The 27759-nt window shown below is 43.1% G+C and overlaps 1 protein-coding gene across 1 annotated transcript; it reads left to right on the top strand.

Annotated features, from left to right (window-relative positions):
* Positions 1 to 2853: 2853 nt before the first annotated feature.
* Positions 2854 to 12657, top strand: LOC148932460 (uncharacterized). Its single transcript, XM_089064191.1, has one exon. It carries the CDS (start codon positions 9470 to 9472, stop codon positions 11762 to 11764), a length of 2295 nt encoding a protein of 764 aa, XP_088920317.1. The 5' UTR covers positions 2854 to 9469; the 3' UTR covers positions 11765 to 12657.
* Positions 12658 to 27759: the final 15102 nt, after the last annotated feature.

Here is a 27759-nt window from a genome sequence, read left to right as displayed (position 1 = left end):
CGTTCGCTCTTATATTTTCATACCACTGATGCCTTGGGTCAGAGAGTTCCCTTGTAACGACCCGCCATTTTAGGGTATAATAATAATGGCGATCGCTATCTAGGAAGACTTAAATGCAACAAAGATCATAGGCTAGGGTCTCATTTAAAGAAAATTTACCAGAGCATTTAATGAACAATTAAGTAGGGGAAGAATAATGCCTTAGCAATGAGATCCAACAAAAAAAAACTATCACAATAAATGCTCCGAAATAGCAAAGTTCCAAAATAATCTCATCTGTTTCATATCCAAAATACTCCCACGAAATAAAAGAATTTAACCCAACCAAAAGATCACAAGTTTCATATTTTTAGCGGAAGCGACCAAGAGAGAAGTGAAGCTACGTATGGAGACACAACGACACTTAAAGTTCCAATAGATCATGTTATTATTTCCTACTCAACATCGCCGCCCGCTCGTCACCACTCAACCTGCACATAGGGAAAACACATGCAGGGCTGAGTACTATAATCATACTCAGTGGACTCATTGCCGAAAACAGATTTATCACAAAAATAGTTATCATGCCATTTTCAAGTGTCCATCGGGGTTTTATCTTTAGAAAGGCCCGAGGGACCACAATATAGCCTTTATCAAATATCATGGTCGCGCAACCATTTTTCACATCGACGTTTACCATATCCTCATTCTACATGACAAGTATTCCTTGCGGCCGCAATCCAAGTCACTAGACCGGCCGACCCGTACGCCAGCACTCGGTCTAACATTGGTGTACACTAACCCAAGTAGAGTTTGCGGCTCTACAAGGATCCGAATTCGATTAAATCAATAGTGGCATAGCCACGAGGGATAGTCACAACAAAACAAATCAAGGCATGATAACACATATTTCATTCTCATCAATATCAGTTTAGGACAATGTCCTTATTTTAAAAGAAAGCCCACCTTATCGGCTTAGCTCGGAAGTATTCTCTTCTCCTCGTTTATCACGCTGAGAGCGCAAAGTATCACCTTTAAATTAGGCGTATCACAAATCAGTTTCGAACATTGATTGCAAATCATGCATGTTCCCACGTTTCCCTTTTTCCCATCGATAAATCTTTAATATCATCATCCAAAATCAAGGTACGATTAGTATATCATTTTTATTCGAATAACAACTCCAGATTCGCCATTAAATTGTGTCACGCATGAGTGTTCTACATACACCACACACGCACACGAACACAACACATGTGCACGCCTTCCGAGGCGTGCACGCACACACACACGCTCGGTCACACACACACACACTTATCACATGCATCCCAAATTCATCAATTTAATTCCCCTTCACTCAATCTAAATGCATGTGGACTCAAGAATACCGATTGATCGGTAGAAGAAGACAGATTAATATAGAAAATACCTTTTCCAAAAGAACGAACGGTAGAAACAAGTTATAGCCTTGATTCTTCAATATATTCTTAAATTTCAACTTGGATTCTTCTCAATTGATGAAGAAATCTTGAAGAAAGTAGAAGAAATTTTTGGAGAGAGTGGGAGAAAGAGATTTCGAAATTTTGGGAGGAGTGGGGCGTGATTTGTGTTGCTAGGGTTTAGGATCTCTCATATATTTATAGAGTGCCAAAATAATATCTTTAATTAAATAAATTAAAGATTTGAGAAGATATGGAGAGATTTGAATATAGTAGTTGGCGTGATTTTAGAGAGAATTAAGGGAAATTCGAAATTTTAGGCTATTTAATTAGCCTATGATTTAATTCAAATATCTCGCGGAGTAGAATAATATATCACGGAGCAAAATAAAATAATAAATCCTCCCCAAATAATATAGGAAGTGGCGGTTTTTATGCCTCTCCCTCAAGGAATTTAAATTCAAATCCTAATTTAATTAGGATATGGTAAGATCTTCTTAGATATGGCAAGATATGGTAAGATATTCTAGCATATTTATATTTATTCATGGAAGAGAATAAATAAGGGATCAAATAATATAATAAACAATTCATTCTTCCCTATTATATGAGATTTTCGAAAATCTCATGGAAATCAAAGGTGGAATTAAAGTATAATTGGACTTTGAATTTAATTCGGATAATTATCCCAAGAAAATAATTAAATCCAAGAAAAATAGGATTCCTTCTCCATTAATAGGAGGGATCAAAAATTCCACATGATTAAATAATGCTCCTATTTAATTCTCACTCATCCCTTAGGAAAATAATTCACCACAATTATATTATTCTGCATCAAATATTCACATATTCGAATTTCACATCCACTTCACATTTTCCACGACTTTGACCATTCCGCGGCCATGTCATATTTTCCACATCTTTGACTTTTCAACGCCACGTCATATCATCAACAAATTGACTATTCAACTCAATCTCAACTCCCATACGCAATTAGGTCACAAAGACATCATGTAATTAATCACTCATCAATCAATCCACATATCATAGCATTTAAGGCATTTAATGCAAAAAATTTTATAACCCGAAAATTAGGGTTTGAAAAAGTAGGGCGTTACATTCCACCACCCTTAAAAGAAATTTCGTCCCGAAATTTGGTACTAAATGGATAAAGTTCCGGGTACAGTTCCATCATCTTGTCTTCAAGCTCCCACGTGGCTTCTTCGTATTCGTGGTTCCTCCATAGTACTTTCACGCTAGCAATGGATTTATTTCTCAAATTCGGAACCTTTCGGTCCAAGATCATTTGGGGTCTCTCTTCGTAGCTCAAGTCGGAATTCAACGCGACTTCTTCGTAGTGAATCACGTGCTTCAGATCGAACTCATTTTCGTAACTGCGATACGTGAAGACGTTGTGCACGTTTCCAAGACTTGGCGGTAGCGCCAATCGATAGGCTACGAGTCCTATTTCTTCTAGAATTTCGTAAGGCCCGATAAAACGTGGTTTCAATTTTCCTTTAACACCAAAACGCGTTATCCCTTTCGACGGGGACACTTTAAGAAAAACCTTATCACCAGCTTGAAATTGTAAGTCGGTTCGTCGGACGTCAGCGTATGACTTTTGTCTGTCCTGGGCTTCCTTTATTCTCCCACGAATTTGTCGAACGACTTCAACCATCTCTTCGACTGCATCGGGTCCTAGCACCCGTCGCTCTCCAACTTCATCCCAGTAGAGCGGCGATCTACATTTTCTTCCGTATAAGGCTTCATATGGCGCCATATTGATTGTTGCTTGGAAGCTGTTATTGTAAGCAAATTCAATTAGCGGTAGTACGGATTCCCAACTTCTTCCGCGGTCGAGTATCACGGCTCTCAACATATCCTCGAGGGTTTGGATCGTCCTCTCGGATTGCCCATCGGATTGCGGGTGAAACACCGTGCTAAAATTCAATCGTGTTCCAAGCTCGCGCTGTAGACTAATCCAAAATTTTGATGTGAACTTCGGGTCACGATTGGACGTAATTGTCACTGGGACTTCGTGCAATCGCACGATCTCCTTTATGTAGATCCGAGCCAGCTTGCTCGATCCATGAGTTACCAGAATCGGTATGAAATGCGCACTCTTGGTAAGTCGATCTATAATCACCCAGATTGCGGTGTTCCCATTTAGGGTCTTTGGCAAGGCCGTCACAAAATCCATGGCGATGTGCTCCCATTTCCACTCGGGTATCTCCAATGGTTGTAATTTTCCATGTGGTCGTTGATGTAATGCCTTCACCTGTTGGCAGGCTAAGCAACGTTCCACAAATGCCGCGATATCTCTCTTCATGCCATTCCACCAAAAGGACTTTTTCAAGTCTTGGTACATCTTCGTGCTTCCAGGGTGGGCAGTGTATGGAGTTTCATGAGCTTCGCTCATGATCTCGTTCTTAAGTTCCTCGTTGTTTGGCACGCACAACCTTCCTTCAAAGATGAGGGCGTTGTCGGACTCCTCACTAAATTTTCCGGATTCACCGGTTCTCACTTCAATTCGGATTTCCTCTAGTTCTGCATCCATCCGTTGCGCTGCAACGATTCTCGTTTTCAGATCTGGTTTAACCACCAAAGTGGCAATTCGCCCTTCCACTGTTTCAGGTGCTCTTATCACTTCTAATCACATTTTGCTAAATTCTCGTATCAAGCTCTCTTCTTCCGTCAGAAAAGTAGCTATTTGCGAATGATCTCTACGGCTCAAAGCATCTGCCACCACATTTGCTTTGCCGGGGTGGTAGTTGATGCCACAATCGTAGTCCTTCACTAGTTCTAGCCATCTTCGTTGTCGCATATTCAAGTCTCTCTGCTCGAAGAAATACTTTAAGCTCTTGTGGTCCATAAAGATTTCACATCTAACTCTGTAGAGATGATGCCTCCAAATCTTTAGGGCATGTACCACTGCTGCTAACTCCAAATCGTGCGTTGGGTAATTCAACTCATGTGGTCTTAATTGTCGTGATGCGTAGGCGATCACTTTGTTATTTTGCATCAATACGCATCCTAATCCAACCTTTGAAGCGTCGGTGTAGACTACGTAATTCACTCCAGATTCGGGCACGGCTAACACTGGTGCGGTGGTCAATTTCTCCTTCAAGAGTTGAAAACTCGCTTCACACTCCGGAGTCCAATTCACTTTGGCTCCCTTCTTGAGTTGTTGCGTCATTGGTCTCGCTATCTTGGAGAATCCTTCTATGAATCTTCGGTAGTATCCTGCCAATCCTAGGAAACTCCGAATTTCGTTTGGTGTTGAAGGCGACTTCCATTGTTGTACCGCCTCAACCTTGGCGGGGTCCACTTGGATTCCTTCTGCCGACACAATGTGTCCTAGAAAGTTCACTTCCTTTAGCCAGAATTCACACTTGATGAATTTGGCGTACAACTTCTCGGTCCTTAACATCTCCAACGTGATTCGTAGGTGCTCCTCATGCTCCTTCTCGTTCTTTGAGTAGACTAGCACGTCATCTATGAAGACTAAAACGAATTTATCCAAGTACGGATGGAATATTCGATTCATCAAGTCCATGAACACCGCTGGGGTATTCGTTAGGCCGAACGGCATCACAACGAACTCGTAGTGTCCATATCTCGTACGAAATGCGGTGTTCGGTATGTCTTCCCTTCGAACTCTTAGCTGATGATATACGGACCTTAAGTCCATCTTTAAAAACACGCCTGCTCCTCGAAGTTGATCGAACAAGTCATCTATCCTCGGCAGTGGATACTTGTTCTTTAGGGTCAATTTGTTCAACTCTCTATAGTCGATACACATTCTCATCGACCCGTCCTTCTTCTTCACGAAAAGTACTGGTGCGCCCCATGGCGAGACGCTAGGCCTAATAAAACCTAGGTCCATGAGTTCCTGGAGTTGTATCTTTATTTCCTCCAACTCTTTTGGCGCAATTCGATATGGTGCTTTGGATACAGGTGCGGCTCCCAGTTCAAGGTCAATCGTGAACTCCAATTGTCGATCTGGCGGCGGTCCAGGTAACACTTTGGGAAAAACGTCGGGAAATTCTTGCACGACAGCGACATCTTCCATCTTCTTTTCATCCTTCTCCTCTCCATGGAGGTAGACAAGATAGGCAGTTCGCCCTTTTTTCATCATTGCGGTCGCCTGAAGCGCGGATATGATGGCGGTTCGCCGGTTCATCGAGATTCCATGGTATATGGTGGGTTCGCTTCCCGGAGCTTGTAGAGATATCTGCCTCTCCTTACAACGAATCGTCGCAAAGTTCGTTGTCAGCCAGTCCATTCCCAAGATTATATCGATATCCTCCATTTTTATAACTCGTAAGTTGTGAGCAACTATCTTAAGTTCTCCCATAACAATTTCTACGTTCGGGTACGTTCTAGATATTTCTATCATTCCTCCTACTGGTGAGGTCACCATCATTCTATGTTCAGATTCGCTAGTAGACAAGCTCAAAGTGTGCACACATAGTTCAGATATAAATGAATGCGATGCGCCCGTGTCAAATAACACAACAACGGGGGTATCGAGAATTTCGTCCATACGTGTCAAGTTTCCTTTCTCACGATCCTCTTGCTCTTTCTTCGGCTTCTTCTGTTCCAGCGCGAACGCTCTAGCTTGGGGAGGAAGTCTGGGGCGGTGAGGTTGTTGTTGCCGCGATGATGGGTTGCGATTTCCTCCCGATTCATTCTGCGGTGCCCTCGCTTGTTGACGGGATCCCTGATCGTTCTGTCTTGATCCCGATCCTACCTTGTTATTTGGACACTCCCTAGAGAAGTGACCGTTTCCTCCACAAGTGTAGCACTTGATCACGTTCTGGTACCGACATTCTCCGAAATGGTACTTAGAGCACACATTGCATTGTGGTGCCCTAGGTCGGTAGTCTCCTCTCTGGCTAGACGTATGCTGCCCTCCTCCGTGCTGGGATCGATGCTGACTCGACTGGTGCCGTTTTCCATCGTGTAAAGTTCTAGGCTCATCCCACTTCCGTTTCTCTCTGGAGTAGTGCGGTGGGGGCAAAGACGAGGTAGTGTTCTCCTTAGCTCTCTCCTTAGGCATTGCTGCCTCAATATCTAGCGCAAGTGCTAATGCTTCGGTGTAGGGGAGTCTCCCTCGGCTGGCCAACGACATTCTTATCTCGGGTCTTAGTCCCTCACAGAACTTGTCAGACAACTTCTCGTTGGTGTCGACTTGATCGGGGGCGTACCGGGTCATGCTGTTGAGTGCTCGATCGTACTCGGTCACCGTCATGCGTCCATGAGTCAGATTGTGGAACTCCGATGCCTTTGCTTTCCGATAGCTCTTCGGCACATACTTGTTGCATATTTCCGTCTTGAAACCTTCCCACGTCATCGCCTCTACTTGGTTTCGTGGCATAGTCTTCGTTCGAGTATCCCACCAAAAGTCGGCTGCCTCAGTCAGTTGATGGGTCACACAACTCATGCGTTCTCTATCGTTGCATCTCAAAATCACGAAGATGCGCTCTATTGCCCGGATCCAAGATTCAGCCTTGGCCGGTTCTCCCAATCCATCAAACATAGGTGACTTTTGCTCCAAAAATAGCTTCACGATTTCTCGATCGACCGGAGGCGGCGGAGGGTGTGGAATGGGTTGTGACACGATGTCCTCTTCCTCCGTTTGAGGAGTTTGTTCTAGGTGGCATCTTGGCGGCATTCTGGTTTATCAACACACGAATTATTCCCATGATTCTAACAATAGTCACGTGGTATAGTTGAATAACAAGGTTCATGGGTCAATTGTTTTAGAGCATATGGCCAAGCACAAGATATCAAAAGTTCGTCACATAGACGGATTGCAAAGAGTAGTGTCAATCATCATTACAAAAATCGGTTGTGTCAAGGTCATCAAAAGATCAATGTTCCATATCATCAAGGTAATTGCACTTAAGAAACAGTTGCACAATTTAAGTGGCGAGTACAGGGCGCCATAAGGTATTCAAAAATGGTGGTGCGACAAGAGGCATGATGTGATGGGGTGATAACATAGTGATAGATAATTTGCACAATGTACGAAAGGCAATCTATTGTATCAAAAATAATATCTCCCCATGGCATATTAATCAAAAACGTTGTGATACGATCATGGAAGCCGTGCGTCAAGGATTTCAACTATAGTTGGATTCAACTGGAAAACGTCCTATTGAGATGACATCCGAAATCTATGAAACTACCACCATTGTCTTCGTCTTGGAAACAGCTTCGCGTGGGTATCTTGCACATCCCAATCGGAGTCCGAATGAGGGAGTTATGGCGGTTTTACAGAAGTCGTGCAGAGAAGGCCGAGAGCTTCGGGAAAAACGCCCGACCGGGCGTTTTGCTTGTGAAAATCGCCCGGGGACAGGGAAAACGCCCGGGCCGGGCATTTTGACATGTGAAAAACGCCCGACCGGACGATTATGCCAATTTTTTAGATTTTGTGGGCCAACTTTCTATTTTTGGACCCATAGTATAAATACCTCTTGATGTCATTTCTTTTCCTTAGATTTTGATGAAATTAGATGCTTGAGAGCTTTGTTTCCTCTTGGAGAGGGTTTCTATCCAATTCCTAGATTTAGGTTGCTTGAATCCATCAATTGCTAGTTCAAGCATGAGATTTCCATCAATTGCTAGTTCAAGCATGGATCAAGTAGAGGTATGCTTTGAGGTTTGTGGTTCCCTTGAAGATCTAGCCATGGATGCATGTTAGTATGTTGTAAGTGTCTTAGCTTGCCTCATCAATGACTATGTATCTCAATTTCCACCCTATCCAATGTTATTTCCTTCTTTGTTTATCTTAGTTTCCTAAATTCTTGTTGGGTTGCCATTATTGATACAATAGAAAATCTACTTCACAAAAATATTAGATCAATCACCTACAAATTGGGTAAATCCTTGGGAAATGGATCACAAAATACATGGATCCACATCATTTGGTATCAGAGCCTAGTACCCACTAGGTGTTTGATCTATTGTTGCTTTGGGTTGGGTTATTTTCCTTTTTGTCTTTTGTTTTTGCTCTATTTTGTTGGGATGATCGGATTGATCCATTGTGCTTAGATTAATCTGAAATTTGGTGTGTATGATCTATGTTATGTGACCTACGTACCTGCAAAATATCATCAAAACATTCCTTCGTTTGCCTAGTTAACCGTGGAGATTAACATCATTGCCCTGTTTTGGCATAGTTGGGGAAAACCATACAAAACATATCCAATCATCAAATCTGACTATATATGGTCATTTTTACCTTGACCTAGACTTGTTTGGGAATCTATCCACCAAAATTCATCCAAATTGGGCAAGGGAATCAATACAAAAAAAAATCATAAAGATCAGCCATATTTCAGCAAAAGTGTCACCCCTTGTTTGTTTTTCTTTGACTTGCATCTTGCTAATATGTGTTTATGGCTTTGTCTTCTTGATTTTGTTGACCAAGGAGTATACCTTGATTGATCCACCTCAAGCACTTAAATCTTGGAATTGGAGTTGTGAGTGTGAGTGAATCCACCTTTCTAACAATATTCTAAGCCTTTGTCGAGAGTTATTGGGGAGTGATTTGAGGGGGGTTTGGGACATCAAGGTTGAGTTCATCTTCTTAAATTCTACTTTCTTTTATTACTAACCTCTAGGACTAGTTCCTAGTGTTTGTTTGATTTGTAGGTACTTACTCTATGCCTCCTCGCACCCGGTCCAACAAAATGGCGGGGACAAGTGCGGAAGGGGAGGAAACAAGCATGACTCACCCTATACCCGATGGGGACCTTGTGAGCATGATGGCCCGCATGATGAAGGAATTCAAACAAGAGATGATGATCCAAATGGATGTGCGAGCAAAAGAATCCATTGCTCAATCAAAAGAATCCGAAGCCCGCATGCTTGCCGCCCAAAACACTTTATTTGAGGAGTTCAACACCTTGAAGGGAGGCCGCACATCTAGGACTCCTACTTCTAGGGGTAACAATCTACCTAATGTTGCCCCGGAGGAGATGATGGAAGAAGTGGTGTATGAGGGATGACAAAGGGGGAATGATAGAAATAGAGTCAATCACATGGAGAATGATCGGTTTGGGGGAAGAAATGGTGCCCGTGGCCGTTTTAAAGGTGACTATGAATCAAGGTACCATGGAGATGGGCTTGATAGAGGATATAGTGGGAAAAGAGCTCTCAAGTCTCATGGAGAGTGGTATTCTAGGAGGGTGAGAGATCAAGTTAGCCATAAGGGGTTTGAGAGGCCAATTGAAGAAGAAGTCTCATATAGAGCTCGATTGAGGCCTACCTACCCACATGGTGGTGTTGACACAAACCAAAGAGGTAACTCATCAAGTAATTTGGCTACACCCTCTTCTTTCCATTTATCACATAAGTCTCTTGATGTATATGGAAATGTCTCATCTTCTAAGAGCTTAATCCAAATTAGTAGAAAAAAAGAACGAGAGAGAGAGAAAAGGCTTGAGAGTGAATGTGAGTCTAAAAAGCCAAGAGAGCGTGATAAAAGACAAGAGTGTGAGGTGCAAAAGTCAAGAGAGAGTGGTGGGGGTGAGAGAAAAGAAAAATATCAAATGAGAGAAAAACCACAAGCACAAGTGAGTAAAGGGTGCTTGTTAGATTCTAAGGTCAACCTTGGGTGGGCACCAAATGATCCTTTGCCTCTTGCCCTTGGTGAGAAAACTAAACCCTTACCCACTAACACTTCTTCTATGTCTTTTTGTGTTCATGAATTTGTAGGAAATTTAATTGAAGGCATGGAAGTGAGGCATCATATTGTACATGGCTTGGAAACTACTCACCCGGAGAAGGAACAAGAGGAACGAGGGCAAGTGGATGAACTCCTTGCCCAAGGTTCAAGTGCACTATCCTTATCTCCTTGTGATGTTTCATTAAATGAGATTATATTAGAGAAACCCCTTTGTGTTGATAAATTTTTTATTGATGTCTTGTGTAAAAAGTGGTCTCATGAGCTTGAAACTTTGAATGCTAAATCTACCTTTGCACCATATATTGATCCTTTCTTGGTAAAATCAAGCATTGAGAGACATGACATTTCTCTTGTGGCTTCTACCTTGAATGTTGGAGTGACTTCCTTGCATGCTAAGATGCCTAAACTTTCATTTGTTGGTAATTTTGAGCTTCATGTGTATGTGGATGAGGATACTAAGACCAAGAAGAGTAATATGGATAATGACTTTAGAACTTGGTGTTTGCTATGTCTTCATTGCAAAGTGGTTAAACCCTTCAATGGGATTGGAGTATTCTATGGCCGTTTTGTGAAGGATTTTTCCACTCATATGTCTCTTGAGGATGATGTTGTGACTAATGGCATAAAATTGCATCGTTCTCATGTTTGTGGTATTGTTTTAAAATTGCTAGAGCAATTGTGTGGGGCTAATTTGGAAACATTTCTCATGATACTTGATGTAGTTTTTTACAAGTATCATATGCATGGTGTTGTGTCTTGTCTCCATGTCGTGCATGAAGGTTTATGGACACATTGCTCCCTTATGTTTGATAATCTCTTGAAATTGATGGGGCAATGGGATGAAATCCATATTGATGAACTTTGTTTGTTAAATGATAATCCTTCTTGCAAACTTGATGTGTGTTGTGATGAACCTACTCTATGTGTTAAATATGGGCTTGTCAATTTGTGGAGTAGCTCTCATTTGAGCAAGAATGATGTATCAATGGTTCCTTATGGTCTTTTGTTGTTTAACCTTGAGAATAAGAATCTTGTGAATAAACCTTATTCGGTTACCTTTGAATATACACACTATGAGGACCCTTTCTTGTATATGCCTAGTCTTGTTGAGAATGCCAAATCTTTTGTGAAGATGTTCAAGGATTTGGGCATCATTTGTATGAGGATGATCGAACCAAATAGAAACAAGGTGCTTGGGGCATTTGTGTTTTGGCATGTTGATTGCTTTTATTGCATGTCCATCAAACCATTCAATGGAGTTGGGATGTTTTATGGTCTATTTGTGAAGAACTTTATATCTAATGGCTTTGTTTGGGACTACATTGTGAAGGAATGCCTATGTTTATTTGCACATATATCTTATACCTATATTGTGAGATTGTTTGAGTTTTGTTATGAAGGGTATCTTGATGATTTTGTCTTGATTTCTTATGGGAGGGATTTGGACATGAAAGGAATCATTAATTCGTGCTCTCATGTTTATTGTCACTTGGCCTTGAGCTTGAGGGAACATGATTCTGGAGGCCCACACAACGTCTTTGGTGTACTATTGTCTCTTAGAGCCGTTAGTGGTCTTAATCCTTTTCATCATACTTTCATATTTGATTTGCTCTTTTTCCATTTCATAGGTGTACGAATCCGGATTTGAGGACAAATCCTTTCCAAGGAGGGGAGGATGATATGACCACGAGTGCTAGACGTCAAGGGTCTTCATTTCGGCATGAGCCATGGGTTGATTGGGGCCCAAGGATGAAAGAGAAGACAAGCCAATGGTCCAACAAAGCTAGAGGGATTCCCGATGAGGCAATGAATAGAGACGGCTCGGATTTGAGGACAAATCCTTTCTAAGAAGGGGAGGATGATACGATCATGGAAGCCGTGCGTCAAGGATTTCAACTACAGTTGGATTCAACTGGAAATCGTCCTATTGAGATGACATCCGAAATCTATGAAACTACCACCATTGTCTTCGTCTTGGAAACAGCTTCGCGTGGGTATCTTGCACATCCCAATCGGAGTCTGAATGAGGGAGTTATGGCGGTTTTACGGAAGTCGCGCAGAGAAGGCCGAGAGCTTCGGGAAAAACGCCCGACCGAGCGTTTTGCTTGTGAAAATCGCCCGGGGACAGGGAAAACGCCCGGGCCGGGCATTTTGACATGTGAAAAATGCCCGACCGGACGATTATGCCGATTTTTTAGATTTTGTGGACCAACTTTCTATTTTTGGACCCATAGTATAAATACCTCTTGATGTCATTTCTTTTCCTTAGATTTTGATGAAATTAGATGCTTGAGAGCTTTGTTTCCTCTTGGAGAGGGTTTCTATCCAATTCCTAAATTTAGGTTGCTTGAATCCATCAATTGCTAGTTCAAGCATGGGATTTCCATCAATTGCTAGTTCAAGCATGGATCAAGTAGAGGTATGCTTTGAGGTTTGTGGTTCCCTTGAAGATCTAGCCATGGATGCATGTTAGTATGTTTTAAGTGTCTTAGCTTGCCTCATAAATGACTATGTATCTCAATTTCCACCCTATCCAATGTTATTTCCTTCTTTTGTTTATCTTAGTTTCCTAAATTCTTGTTGGGTTGCCATTATTGATACAATAGAAAATCTACTTCACAAAAATATTAGATCAATCACCTACAAATTGGGTAAATCATTGGGAAATGGATCACAAAATACATGGATCCACATCACGTTGCCTCACAGAGGTCTTAGTATCAAATGCAGAAAAACAAAAGAGTAGCAAAACTAATGAAGTGGGTAGAAAATCAAGCAAAACAATCCAAAAACATGGGGGAAGCAAAACAAATATTCCACGACTATCACTCCTAGTCGATGTCGTTCATATCCTCCTCGGGGTCCTCGTCCTCATCCATTTCCAAGGCAGGTCCTTCCTCGTCCGGTCCCTCATTCTCGCTATATTCACTAACATCCGGGGGCGGCGGAGTTATCGTACGCATGTCCTCCACATTCCCATGGATGATCAAAGGGTTAGCCGCATTAGCCTTAAGTCTTGGCTTAGTAGGGACACGATCAACATGCGGCTCCTTATCGTGACGATACCTCCATCGGCGGGCCTGACCTGGCGGATACTTGTGCGGTGGAGGACCAAGCAGCGGTCCGTCCCTCGCAGCTGCCATGGCTGGGAGTAGCACTCCTATCAAGCCGATTATATCGCCTCGAGGCTTGTACTCTGGCGGAATGAACCACGTATATAGCAATGCAGCTTGGACAGTCCATTCGCTCCAAGGACTCGGCAGGCTATGGATCAATCTCGAGATCCCCGTGTGATGGGTAACCCCTCCATACGCGTATGCAATCATCCAGCGATCGTAGAATTCGGTGACGTAGGTCAGGAGAAAAGACTTTCCATCCCATTCAAATTCTTGGTAGGTTTCGACAGGGAAAACCTTATTCTTTGCGTAACGGTCTCGCATCGGTGTATAATACCGGTTAGGCATCTACAAAAAGGAAAACCTCAACATCAGTACAAGGATCGGAAAATTAATAGTGTATGAGGTTTCAAACTGATGCCGAGAGTATGATGGATATATATATATATATATATATATATATATATATATGTATGCGTCGAACGACGAAGGTGTGAAGGTAATATCATATCAAGAAATAACGGAATTTCCTTTCTGTGACAAAAGGTTTGTATATATATATTTTCGCATTTTGATGATTCGCAATTCGTTCTCATAAGTCGCTCGCCTCGTATTCGGCGTTTGATGCCTCCAAGTTCGATATTATCACAAAATTTTCATTCACGACACGACTTACAACTATGTATAGCAGCATGCTTAAGCTCATCCTCATAGATGTCGTTCATCACACAATCAAGCCGTTGAAATTATATAGCATCTCATTTATCCAACTCAAAGAAGTTTTAACACATTTTCATTTGGGTAACAGCATTCATCATTTTTGGCATAGTCGAAGATAGCAATTTCTCATTCATGCATATTCGTCATTTCATACTCCATCACAAATTTCCAAATATCACAACAACCCATTCACTTCAACTTCCAATATTTCATAATTCAAATCAATATTCAAGAGATACTTGTTACCTCATTCATCGTGGTTGAGCAGAGACGAGTTGCGGTGTTGAGCCTTCGACGATTATCCATTAATCAATTTACACAAGTTTCAGATTTTTAATTCAACAAGACTCTTGGGTCCAGAGCGGAAAGAACTGAGGCTCTGATACCAATTGTAACGACCCGCCATTTTAGGGTATAATAATAATGTCGATCGCTATCTAGGAAGACTTAAATGCAACAAAGATCATAAGCTAGGGTCTCATTTAAAGAAAATTTACCAGAGCATTTAATGAACAATTAAGTAGGGGAAGAATAATGCCTTAGCAATGAGATCCAACAAAAAAAAACTATCACAATAAATGCTCCGAAATAGCAAAGTTCCAAAATAATCTCATCTGTTTCATATCCAAAATACTCCCACGAAATAAAAGAATTTAACCCAACCAAAAAATCACAAGTTTCATATTTTTAGCGGAAGCGACCAAGAGAGAAGTGAAGCTATGTATAGAGACACAACGACACTTAAAGTTCCAACAGATCATGTTATTATTTCCTACTCAACACCGCCGCCCGCTCGTCACCACTCAACCTGCACATAGGGAAAACACATGCAGGGCTGAGTACTATAATCATACTCAGTGGACTCATTGCCGAAAACAGTTTTATCACAAAAATAGTTATCATGCCATTTTCAAGTGTCCATCGGGGTTTTATCTTTAGAAAGGCCCGAGGCACCACAATATAGTCTTTATCAAATATCACGGTCGCGCAACCATTTTTCACATCGACGTTTACCATATCCTCATTCTACATGACAAGGATTCCTTGCGGCCGCAATCCAGGTCACTAGACCGGCCGACCCGTACGCCAGCACTCGGTCTAACATTGGTGTACACTAACCCAAGTAGAGTTTGCGGCTCTACAAGGATCCGAATTCGATTAAATCAATAGTGGCATAGCCATGAGGGATAGGCACAACAAAACAAATCAAGGCATGATAACACATATTTCATTCTCATCAATATCAGTTTAGGACAATGTCCTTATTTTAAAAGAAAGCCCACCTTATCGGCTTAGCTCGGAAGTATTCTCTTCTCCTCGTTTATCACGCTGAGAGCGCAAAGTATCACCTTTAAATTAGGCGTATCACAAATCAGTTTCGAACATTGATTGCAAATCATGCATGTTCCCACGTTTCCCTTTTTCCCATCGATAAATCTTTAATATCATCATCCAAAATCAAGGTACGATTAGTATATCATTTTTATTCGAATAACAACTCCAGATTCGCCATTAAATTGTGTCACGCATGAGTGTTCTACATACACCACACACGCACACGAACACAACACATGTGCACGCCTTCCGAGGCGTGCACGCACACACACACGCTCGGTCACACACACACACTTATCTCATGCATCCCAAATTCATCAATTTAATTCCCCTTCAATCAATCTAAATGCATGTGGACTCAAGAATACCGATTGATCTGTAGAAGAAGAAAGATTAATATAGAAAATACCTTTTCCAAAAGAACGAACGGTAGAAACAAGTTATAGCCTTGATTCCTCAATATATTCTTGAATTTCAACTTGGATTCTTCTCAATTGATGAAGAAATCTTGAAGAAAGTAGAAGAAATTTTTGGAGAGAGTGGGAGAAAGAGATTTCGAAATTTTGGGAGGAGTGGGGTGTGATTTGTGTTGCTAGGGTTTAGGATCTCTCATGTATCTATAGAGTGCCAAAATAATATCTTTAATTAAATAAATTAAAGATTTGAGAAGATATGGAGAGATTTGAATATAGTAGTTGGCGTGATTTTAGAGAGAATTAAGGGAAATTCAAAAATTCTAGGCTATTTAATTAGGCTATGATTTAATTCAAATATCTCACAGAGTAGAATAATATATCACGGAGCAAAATAAAATAATAAATCCTCCCCAAATAATATAGGAAGTGGCGGTTTTTATGCCTCTCCCACAAGGAATTTAAATTCAAATCCTAATTTAATTAGGATATGGTAAGATCTTCTTAGATATGACAAGATATGGTAAGATATTCTAGCATATTTATATTTATTCATGGAAGAGAATAAATAAGGGATCAAATAATATAATAAACAATTCCTTCTTCCCTATTATATGAGATTTTCGAAAATCTCATGGAAATCAAAGATGGAGTTTTCGATAATTCCAAGGTGGAATTAAAGTATAATTGGACTTTGGATTTAATTCGGATAATTATCCAAAGCAAATAATTAAATCCAAGAAAAATGGGATTCCTTCTCCATTAATAGGAGGGATCGAAAATTCCACATGATTAAATAATGCTCCTATTTAATTCTCACTCATCCCTTAGGAAAATAATTCACCACAATTATATTACTCCGCATCAAATATTCACATATTCGAATTTCACTTCCACTTCACATTTTCCACGACTTTGACTATTCCGCGGCCATGGCATATTTTCCACATCTTTGACTTTTCAACGCTACGTCATATCGTCAACAAGTTGACTATTCAACTCAATCTCAACTCCCATACGCAATTAGGTCACAAAGACATCATGTAATTAATCACTCATCAATCAATCCACATATCATAGCATTTAAGGCATTTAATGCAAAAAATTTTATAACCCGAAAATTAGGGTTTGAAAAAGTGGGGCGTTACATCCCCTGTCTTTGCTCTTATTATAATTTTTTTCTTTTCCTCTCTGGACTTCGTCCAGCTTATTCCTCACTGGACTTTGTCCAGCTTATAACTCCATTTTTTTTTTCTTTTTTTTCTTTTTTTTTTATCTGGACCTTGTCCAGTTTATTCCTCCTTTTTAGACCCTGGACTTCGTCCAGCTTATACCTCCAGTACCCTTTCCCTAGGCCCGAGAGGTTACTTCTATCACCAAAACTTTCTCCTTCTAAGTTCTCTCCCTAAGCATCAAATGGCAGCCCTCTCATTTTGTGTTAGTATGAAGTGTTTAAGGCTTATAACTCACTTTTATGGAGGGCTTCACAACTAGATCAGTCGAGGCATATTCTGTCGTCCTTTCTTCATCCAAACCGATTTTGATTTAGTAAGGAAAAGGGCATCAAAGTTGACATGCATTCTCTCTTCAATTACTCTCACTAAGGGGCTTTTGCTTTCTATTCACCAGTTATGCATAAACACAGAATTTCCTACTAACCGACTACTACTAACTCCTAGACCTAGTAAACAGACTCACATGCTTGGCACTAACTTGCACTAACTCCCTCCCCCTTCTCACTTCACCATGCTTGTCCCCAAGCATTTTCGGTGAAGTGGAAAACAGGGCTAAGTTAGTGCGACACTTAACAGACTCACAAAACACATATTATATAAAAACAAACTTCTCACACTTAGACCGAGTATCGGGCTAGGTGGGAGAAGATACACAATTTAACAGACACCAAACTTCTAACACTTAGACCGAGCATCGGGCTAAGTGGGAGAAGATAGCTAACACATATATACATTAAGATAACACAAGTATTCACAGACACATATAAACAGGCATGCTTTGTAAAAAGAACTAAAACATAAAAAGACACAAAAAAAAAAAATGGAAACTGAAATTTAAAATTACTTGGTTATGAGGGGGGGGGGTCAATTTCACTTTATTCTGGCTTGGTTTGGGTTCATCATCTTTCTTGGCCTTCTGTTCCCCTGGCCTAGGGGTATCCTTCTTCACCGGTACACTGGTGGTGGTCTCACTGTCCTTCTTCTTCCTTTCTGATGGCATTCCCTGGACGCTGGAGGCTGGCTTCTCTGGGGTCACTCCCGGGGTCAGTTGCCTAAGTTCTGTGGGCAACTTCGGGGGCATGCGCTGCTGCTGGACCCAGAGGATCTTTTGGTCAACCACGGTGACCATTTTCATCATTGTCTCCACGGCCTAGGCTATCTTGTCAGCTTGCGCAGCCATCATCTCCCTCTGAGTTACCGCCTCATGGTGCAGCTTCAGCAAAATCTCATGTTGCTGCACCGTATTTGCGCCCAACTTCAACTTCGTCTCCTCCATTCTTGTCTGCCACCCTGCATTCGCCATTCTATCACCCTCTTCTTTTTCTGCCTTCTGGGTCTTTATCTTCACTCCATCAGCTTTCCCCACTTCGTAAAATCTCAGCACGTCATCCTTCATTATCGTCAACCCTTTGTTGAAGAAGAACGGGAGATCGAAGTATCCTGGGGCGCTACACATTGGCAAGTTAGCGACTGAGTCCACTATCTTCATTGACACATCCCTCTGGAGGTATGCTCCCAGCAAATTGCACGTGTAGAGATGGCGGTCGGAGTGAGTTCTAACTCTCTGACATGCATAGGCAGTCCAGTACCCGAGGTGGACCTTCACGTTGTTCAGCATACACCACATGAAGTATAGCTCTGGAGTAGTGAGGGTTGCACCTACTTGACCTAGGAGATTGTACCCAATGTATATTTGTGCCAGGCGGAGCACTGGATCAGTAATGTGTACCCCTTCGATGTGCTTGTCTTGAATTTGGCCACCTTCTTGTGGGCAATCATCCTCCAGGCCTCCTCAGCATCGAAGCCCGCTGTATTTTTTTGTGCCCCGATCTCCCTCTCGTTCCAGGTCCCTTCTTCCTCCTCCTCGAGTGTGAGTAGTCCTATTCTCAACGACCACTCCCTGATACTCATCTCCATCTCCTCATTGAACAGTCTGAAGGAGATTGTGTCTGCATCGAGATCTGTAGATTGTTTGAATTTGAAGGATGTGAAGAACTCCTTCGCCAGAGCCACCGGTACCTCCTCTTCGCTGTGGTTAAGAAGCCACTCAAACCCGATGCTTTTGAAGTAGGAGATGGACTTCTTCTCTACTCCCAGATCCCTCATGTCCGAGAGGCACAGATTCTTTCCGGATTTCGCTGACTTCCCATTCGTGGCGTGGCCATCACATGCCTTCTGCAACTTTGGGTCCTCAAACTGGACCATCGCTTCCAACAATCTTTTGGTCACAAGGACCTCCATTGTTTCGAACGGGCTCTCCTCCACGACTGGTATCTCAGCCTCCTCTTTTTCAGTCGGATGGGAAGATGGCACACGGATCGCCTCCGGCTCGCTAATCACCACAGTGGTGTTCGCGGGGCGAGATTTCTTCTTTTGGGGCTTAGCAGTATGCTTCTCCTTCCTTTTCCTTTCCGCCTCATATCTCGTCTCCAGGGCCTCCGGAGAGATCTCCTTCTCGGCTGGCAGAGTTTCCTGGACCAGGGGGATATCATCCCATGTTTCCTCTATGTCCTCCAGCCTTAGGCGCTTGGGCCTGCCTGCCTCTGCCTCATCCTCATGCTTCCTATTACGACGAGATTGCCTCCTCGTCAACCTCTCATCTGTCGGTGTTACTTGGTCATCAGTAGTTGTATCGTCCACCACGGCGATGTCAGTTTCTATCTCCTCACACTCTTTCTCGGCATCTTGTCCACTGCCGTTTCTTTCCTCTTCCTTTTCAACATCCTCCTCACAAATTTCCTCTCCTTCCTCTGTCTCCTTCTCAGCAACTTCCTCATCAACATCCCCACCATCCTTTTCAGCCTTCTCATCATCAATTGCCTCACCTTCTTCACTCTCTCTACCCTTACTACCTTTCTCGCCATCTATAGTTTTCTCTACACCCTGGTCCTCCGTCTCTTCCACATCCCCAGTTTTTCTTGCTCCACTTCCCCTGCTTTATCACCCTCCCCACCATCTTTACCCTCTTCCTTGTCTTCCTGATCCCCTAACCTAGTGGCCCCTTCATCCAATATTTCCACTCGCTCAACCCGTTCACCCTCCTCTTCTCCAGTTTCTTCTTTATTTTCAGAGGGTTCGGCATGGGGTTCAGTTTCTGTTTGAGGAATAGTGTGTGGGGAGTTCTTTTCTTGGGTTAGGGTTTCGGGTAAAATTTGGGGGTTTTCTGAGTGTGTGGGTAAGGCTTGTGCAGTGGGTGTTTCGATTAAGGTTTTGGGCCTTGGTGGAATTGTAAGTGGGGTTAGGGCAAGAATTACCTCTTCTTGTTTCCGGCATGCCTCCGACATCTTGGCGAAGAACTTGCTCGCCTTCGGCTTCTTTCCATATTTCTTCATGAATTCCTTGATGACCTCCTCTTCGTCTAGATCTTCGTCGTCAGATTCCGCCTCGGTGGGGATAATTTCGGCGGCGGGGTTGTCTTGGCCGATGTCCGGTTGTGGTTGAACTTCGGTCGGCATGGGCTACGGTGGAACCACTGGTGGAGTGGGATTTTCTTCTGGTGGCGGTGACGGTGTTTTCTCGGCCGCGGGGGTCGAACTCGTCGCCTCCGTTGCCTTCTTTTTGGTCCTTTCTTTTGGTGGGTTCTTCCCGCGGGCTGAGCGCGCCATCGAGTTTCTCTGCATCTTTGTTTACGGCGGTGGTTAACGGCGGTGGTTTACGACGGTGGTGGTTACGACGGTGGTGGTGGTTTTCGAAACTGCAGAGAGAGAAAAACAAGTTTGTGAATTCGGAGTTGTGAGAGAATAATTTTAGGTGAGGGAAGTTAATTATTTTTTTTAGGGAAGTTATTTTTAGGAAAGAGAAAATAAATGGAAAATAAAAAAAATAAAAGGAAAAAGAAAGGAAAAATAAAAAAGGAATATCATGATTGGCTGCAGGCGAACAGTCGCGTCTCTGACGCAAGCAACCGTACGCCTCACCAACTTTTCGAATTTCAAATTTCAAACTTCCCCCTGATTTTTCTCACTTTCCTCTGACCGGGTAAGCTTAAACACTTAGTAAAAAAGCGAAATTTGCTGAACGTGTGGGTCAAAGAGATAAGCTTTTCAAATTTGTGCATTTCCATAGACGCTCAGAATTTCAAAAATCTTTTTGAGTTTTAGAATTATATATATATTTTTTGTATTTTCATAAAAAAAAAAAACTTATTCAAATTATTTACACCTAAATGTTTAAATATTCTTGGGAACTAACTGTTTCAGTCAGCTGATCGAAAATTCTACCCTATCTACCTGACCCAGTAATTCCCGAAGAATATTTAAACGTGGCTTACTAGGCAATAGCGGAAGGTGTGGAGTGGAATTTCTTCCACTTCACACAACTCCGAGCTATCCCTAAACACCTTCACTCTATGACCATTAACAAGGAAAGGAACAGAGTTAGCATTGACTCCCTGAATTTCCACTGCTCCATGCGCTCGAATGCCAAGGATTGTGTAAGGCCCTATCCACTTGGACTTTAGCTTTCCAAGCATGAGCTTGAGCTTTGACTGAAAATGGAGTACTTTCTGCCCGACCTGCAGCTCCTTGACCCGAAGGTTTTTGTCGTGCCAGAGTTTTGTCCTCTCCTTATATCACATGGCCGAATCATATGACTCCAGCCTCAATTCCTCTAGCTCCTGCAGTTGCATCTTCCTCTCTTCCTCACAGGCATGAGCCTTCATATTCATTTCCTTGACTGCCCAATACGTTTTGTGCTCTATCTCCACGGGCAGGTGGCACATTTTTCCGAATACCAATCTGTAGGGTGACATTCCTATTGGTGTCTTGTAAGCGGTTCTATAGGCCCAGAGGGCATCACCCAGACGCTTGCTTCAGTCCTTCCTTGAGGTATTCACCGTCTTCTCTAGGATGCCCTTGATCTCTCGATTTGAGATTTCAGCCTGCCCATTTGACTGGGGATGATACGGAGTAGATAACCGATGGTGGACTCCATATTTTCTCATCAGTGCTTCAATCGTCCTATTACAGAAGTGAGTCCCTTGGTCTGAGATGATCGCTCGGGGTACGCCATATCGATTGAATATATTGGCCTTTAGGAACTTTGAAACTTCCTTCGCGTCGCTCGAACTTGTAGCCATGGCCTTTATCCATTTAGACACATAATCCACAGTAACCAATATATACGTATTTCCATATGAAGATGGAAATGAGCCCATGAAGTCCATGCCCCAAACATCAAAGACTATTATCGGAGTCTGTGGCATCTCATCTCTCATAGAAATCCCTCCGGTCAGTTGGCACCTGTTGCAATTCTGGCAGAACTCATAAGCATCCCTATTCAGCGAAGGCCAGTAGAACCGCTATCCAGAACTTTCCTTGCAGTTTTCCTTGGGCCGAAATGGCCACCACACGCTAGTGCATGGCAATGGTTTTAGTACGTCTCTTTGCTCCCACTCTAGAATACACCTTCTTATCACTTGATCTGAACCCATCTTCCAGAGGTATGGGTCATCCCAAAAGTAGTACTTGGATTCACTTTTAATTTTCATCCTCCGGGCCCTAGTGATTTCTTGTGCGGCATGTAGTTCTCTAGTAACTAAATAATTCGCAGGGTTCGTCATTCGTTTTGCCTTTCCGTATCTCCGACTCCTAGGGCCCAGTTAACGCTAGCACTGCTACCCATCTGATTGGTCTAGTAGATCCCCCTAAGTAATACAAATGCTCCTCTGGAAAAGCATCGGGCACGGCTTCCTCATCTTCTCCTTGGGTAATTCTGCTTAAGTGGTCAACCACTCTATTCTCGGTCCCTCTCTTATCTCTGACTTCCTAGTCGAATTCTTGCAAGAGAAACACCCATCTGATTAGCCTTGGCTTGGATTCCTTCTTGGCTAGGAGATATTTAATGGCTGCATGGTCAGTGAACACTATTGCCCTCGACCCCAGTAGATATGGTTGGAATTTTTCAAATGAGTACACCACAGCCAACATCTCCTTCTCGGTGGTGTCGTAATTCTTCTGGGCCTGGTTGAGAGTCTTTGAGGCATAAAATATGGCATAACTTTTTCCTTCGATCCTCTGACCCAAAACTGCTCCTATTGCAAAGTCACTTGCGTCGCACATTACGTCGAAGGGGTAATTCCAGTTGGGCAAGCGGATTATCGGAGCTGTGACCAGACGATCCTTGAGTAGCTGGAAGGCTTTTTTACACTTATCATCAAACTCAAACTCCACATCATTCTGGAGAAGTCTTGTCAGGGGTTGGGCGATTTTTGCGAAGTCCTTAATGAACCTTCGGTAGAACCCTGCATGCCCCAAGAATCCTCGAATTTCCTTCTGATTCGTTGGGTGCAGAAGCTTAGAGATCACCTCCACTTTTGCTTGATCTACCTCGATTCCCCTCTCAGATACAACATGTCCCAATACTATCCCTTCCTTGACCATAAAGTGGCATTTCTCATAGTTCAGCACCTCTTCCTGCATCTCTCCAAAACAACATGCATATACGGTGAAATCATCCATAAAAATTTCTATGCAGTCCTCCAGTAGATCCGAGAAAATGCTCATCATGCATTGCTGAAACGTCCTAGGTGCGTTGCACAAACCAAAAGGCATTCTCCGGTAGGCGTATGTTCCAAAGGGGCAGGTAAATTTGGTTTTCTCCTGGTCCTCCGGATTGACATAGATTTGGAAGTATCCACTGTAGCCATCTAGAAAGCAGAAGTATTGCTTTCCCGCCAACCTTTCCAGCATTTGGTCGATGAAGGGTAGCGGAAAATGATCCTTGCGTGTGGCCGCATTAAGTTTCCTGTAGTCTATGCACATTCTCCATCCCGTGACTAACCTTGTGGGCACAAGCTCGTTACGTTCATTCTTGACTACTTGTATTCCTGATTTCTTCGGCACCATGTGGACAGGACTCACCCACTCACTATCGGGAATGGAGTATATGATTCCCAGGGCCAGCAGCTTCAATACTTCCTTTAAGACTTCCTCTCTCATGTTGGGATTGAGTTTCCTCTGGAGATCCCTGTGTGCCTTGGCTCCTTCTTCCAAACGGATGTGGTGCATACATAGATCGAGGCTGATCCCCACTAGGTCAGATAGAGTCCACCCTATTGCTTTCTAGTTCCTCCCCAGCACTTCCAATAGCTTGACTTCCTGCTCCTGGGTCAGAAGGCTGTTGATTATGACAGGCAGGGATTCGCCTTCGCCTAGGTAGGCATACTTCAGACCCGGAGGAAGGTTCTTCAACTCTTTCTTTGGAGGGGGTACTTTAGGGGGCAATGGATTCTTCTCCATACCTTTCTTGACCAGCTCGTCCAACTCTGGCAACTTTTCCACACTGCCCAGTTGGACTGATCCCTTGGACCCAGGGGATCCTGCCTCGCCACAGAAGTCCATTATTGCCTTTGTGATTTCTTCATCAGATAGCCCTTGCTTAATAATGCTTCACACCATCCTGCAACTTCTTTCCTCATAGATTCTGTCATCTCCGATGCATCAGCCTGTTCCTGCAATAGTTCGGTCTCAAGAAACTCCTGGACCAGGGGGTTAATGACATCAACAAAATGGAGGTTTTCCACGTCAAGTGGTTTCCTCATAGCTTCATCAATGCTAAAAGTGAATTTCTCCCCATTGTAATCTAAACAGATGGTGCCATCAAAAACATCAATTATAGTCTTAGCGGTCATAAAAAATGGTCTTCCTAAAAGAACGCCACTAGACTCAGCAGTTTCGTTGTCACTCATCTTTATCACATGGAAATCAGCAGGGTATAGAAAATCATGAACTTTTACTATCACATTTTCTAACACTCATTCAGGGCTAATGCATGATCTATCAGCTAACTGGATCACCACTTTCGTATCAGTCATTCTTGCTCCTACCAGTTTTTTATATATGGAAAGCGGTAACACATTAATAGACGCACCTAGATCACACATAGCATGCTCGACTCTAACACCTCCTATAGTGATAGGTAAGGTAAACATACCTGGGTCAGTCTGCTTTGACGGCATTATCCTCTTCTGGATTACTGCGGATACATTCTCCCCGATCACGATCTTTCCATCGGATTTTGCCTTGCCCGCAATGAACTCTTTAATGAATTTGCTGAACGGGGGCAGTTTCAAAGCCTCCAGGAACGGGAGATTGATCTCCAGCTTTCCAAAGATCTCCATGAAATCCACGTGGTTGTCCTTTTTCTTCTTAGCATCCCCTCGGTAGGGAAAAGGTTTAATCCTCTTTGTTGCGTTGGTCGGATCTTCCTTAGAGGGCTCTTCCGCCTCTCCTTTCTCTTTTTCAGTTTCTACCGCAGGCTCCGGGTCTAAGAAAAATGGGTCAGCCATCCGAGGTAACGGTCCTCCCAGATCACCGGCTTGGATATTATCCTCTGCTCTAACTTCTTCTTTTTGCTGGACCGGGTGGATAACATCCTCGCTCATCGGCACTGGCATTTCATCATTTACCTTCAGTTTGGGTCCTTCATATGCTTTCCCGGATCTCAGGGTAACCTGGCTGATATTTTCCCATTCTGGTGGCTTTACTGAGGCTGGAATCCTCCCTTCATTCCCTCGCATGTCGCTCAGGGATGTCGCGATCTGAGATAATTGCTTTGACATCAGATCCATCGGGGCTTTGTGTTCCTGCTGAGCATCCTAGAGCTTGTGGAGTCATTATTTGCCAGTAAGTTGTTCTGCATGTGTTGTTGAGAATTCACTAAGTCATGGACCATATCATCCAGATTCCTCTGGGTCCTGGAGTTCGGTTGACTGCCACTTGGCCCTTGACCATGATTTGGTCCACCCCCTTGATGCGGGCGAAAGTTTCCTTGACCTCCTTGGTTATTGTTGTACTGATTCCCTGGTCCCTGATAGTTGTTGTTCCTCTTGTGTGGGGGTACATATGAGCTTCCCTGGTTATTTTGATTCCTATTGTTCCAGCTGGGTTGATTTCCTTGACCTCCCTGACTCCAATTACCTTGTGCTCCTTGATTCCAGTTGCCCTGTCCCTCTTGATTCCTTCCGGACCAGTTGGATTGGTTCCCTTGGTTTCCTTCTGAGTTAGTAATCTGGAGTGGAGGGTTTTGATTCCCATCGGACCACCTGAAGCATGGATTGTTCCTCCATGGAGCGTCTTTAATTTTCCACTGGTTCCAATTACTGCCCTGATTATTTTGGTTCCAATTTCCTACAACATTTATATGGGCTGGACAATCCATCCCTCCTTGAGATCCGCAATAATTGTAACCATCCTCTGGACCCAGTGCTTGTTTTTCTTTTTCTGTTGGACCCGGTGAGTCGTTCTTCCCCAGGGCGGTTAGAATAGTCTTCTTCAGCTGCTCCATTCTAACATCCATCCTTGCATCTACTCGGGCATCCATCCTTTATTCATTTTGCATTGTTACTACATCCGCACTTCCTCTCCTTAGGATGGTACGAGGTGAATCGTATGCCTTTTTTGCATCAATTAATCTTCCCAGTATCTCTCGGGCCTCGCTCACCTTCCTCTTGGTGAAATTTCCTCCACTAGCGGTATTCATCAGGTCTTTGGACTCATGTTTTGCCCCTTCATAGAATAGATAGTAGGTTTCGGCTTCCATCATCCTGTGGTTTGGGCAAGCATCGAGCAGCCCCTTAAATCTGGACCAGTATTGACTCAACGATTCATCATATTCTTGCTTGCATTCCTGGATCTCCTTCTTAAGAGCATTCGTTTTGTTAGAAGGGAAAAAGTAATCCAGGAATTCCAACTTGAAATCCTTCCATGTATGGATCGAGTCGGGTGGCAACCTTAACAACCAAGTGTTAGCCTCTCCCTTCAGCGCAAACGGGATCGCGCGTAGTCGGTAATCCTCCTCAGTTACATCGTTGGGCCTCTTTTGAATACTGCAAAGCTTACTGAACTCATTGAGGAATTCATATGGACATTCATTCCTCCGACCCGACAAATTGGGTAGAATACCCAGCACATTAGTTTTGATGTCGATCGCCCTCTAGCGCTGGTTAGAGACGATAGCCTGGGCGGGCTCGCCATCTAAATGGGCAATGAGCCAGCCGATCTCCGAGTCATCGTCGCCTGCGTTGGCCATATCTTTAACGCTTTCCTCCTCTATTTCTGAGGTTGACTTTGGTTCCTTCTTAACTGACGAAGTTGACTCCTCGTCGCTCTCCGAACTCAGGTGAACTGGATCCCTTGTTGTAAGCCCCGATCTGGTGGTAACTGGGAATATCGCTTCCTTGACCCGCCAACTAGTCTGGGCGCTTCTCCAACCAGGTGAGTTGTTCCAGTGTCCGAACCGGTAGCTCCTGTTCATAAACTGGAAAAAAAAACAAAAGAAAACATAGTAAATAAACTATTTACACCAAAACATTCGCAAACACACAAATAACACCATGCATCCCCGGCAACGGCGCCATTTTGAAGGGACTTAGAGTAGACGTGCAGTTTTGCACTGTATGTGATATCACTCGATCTAACAGGTCCAGAGGATTCGACTAGACTTCGCTAGAAGATCATGAAACTATCAGAAAGGGGTCGTTGGGTGCACTCTATTCCTTCAAAAACCTCAACCCACTATACTACAACTTAGCAGAGGGAAGTAAAGGATCGATCCCACGAGGACGAAGGTGTTACGAAACTGCATTTGAGGATGTTTTGGGAAAAGGGGTTGGCTGCTGCCACGCAATTTTGTGGGTCGAGAACTTAAAACTACTGGGTCTGAGAGATAGAAAAAACTTCTCTACCTACTGGGTCTAAGAAACGAGAGTGTACGGAACATGCATGACTTAGAGAAATGAGATATTTTAAAGTTCTAAAACAACTGGAGTAAACTTAACTACACGGACTTTCCTAATTTGGACAGACAAGCATAAAGCGAAAAGTA

Source organism: Salvia hispanica, chromosome 2, assembly GCF_029641045.1.
Source record: "Salvia hispanica isolate PSC_SH4W2 chromosome 2, Shi_PSC_v1, whole genome shotgun sequence".
Classification (NCBI taxonomy): domain Eukaryota; kingdom Viridiplantae; phylum Streptophyta; class Magnoliopsida; order Lamiales; family Lamiaceae; genus Salvia; species Salvia hispanica.
This window is presented reverse-complemented; position numbering and strand designations above follow the sequence as displayed.

Excerpts from the sequence above, each read along its gene's own strand:
- LOC148932460 (XM_089064191.1), top strand. The coding sequence starts at position 9,470 with ATGGAGAATGATCGGTTTGGGGGAAGAAATGGTGCCCGTGGCCGTTTT.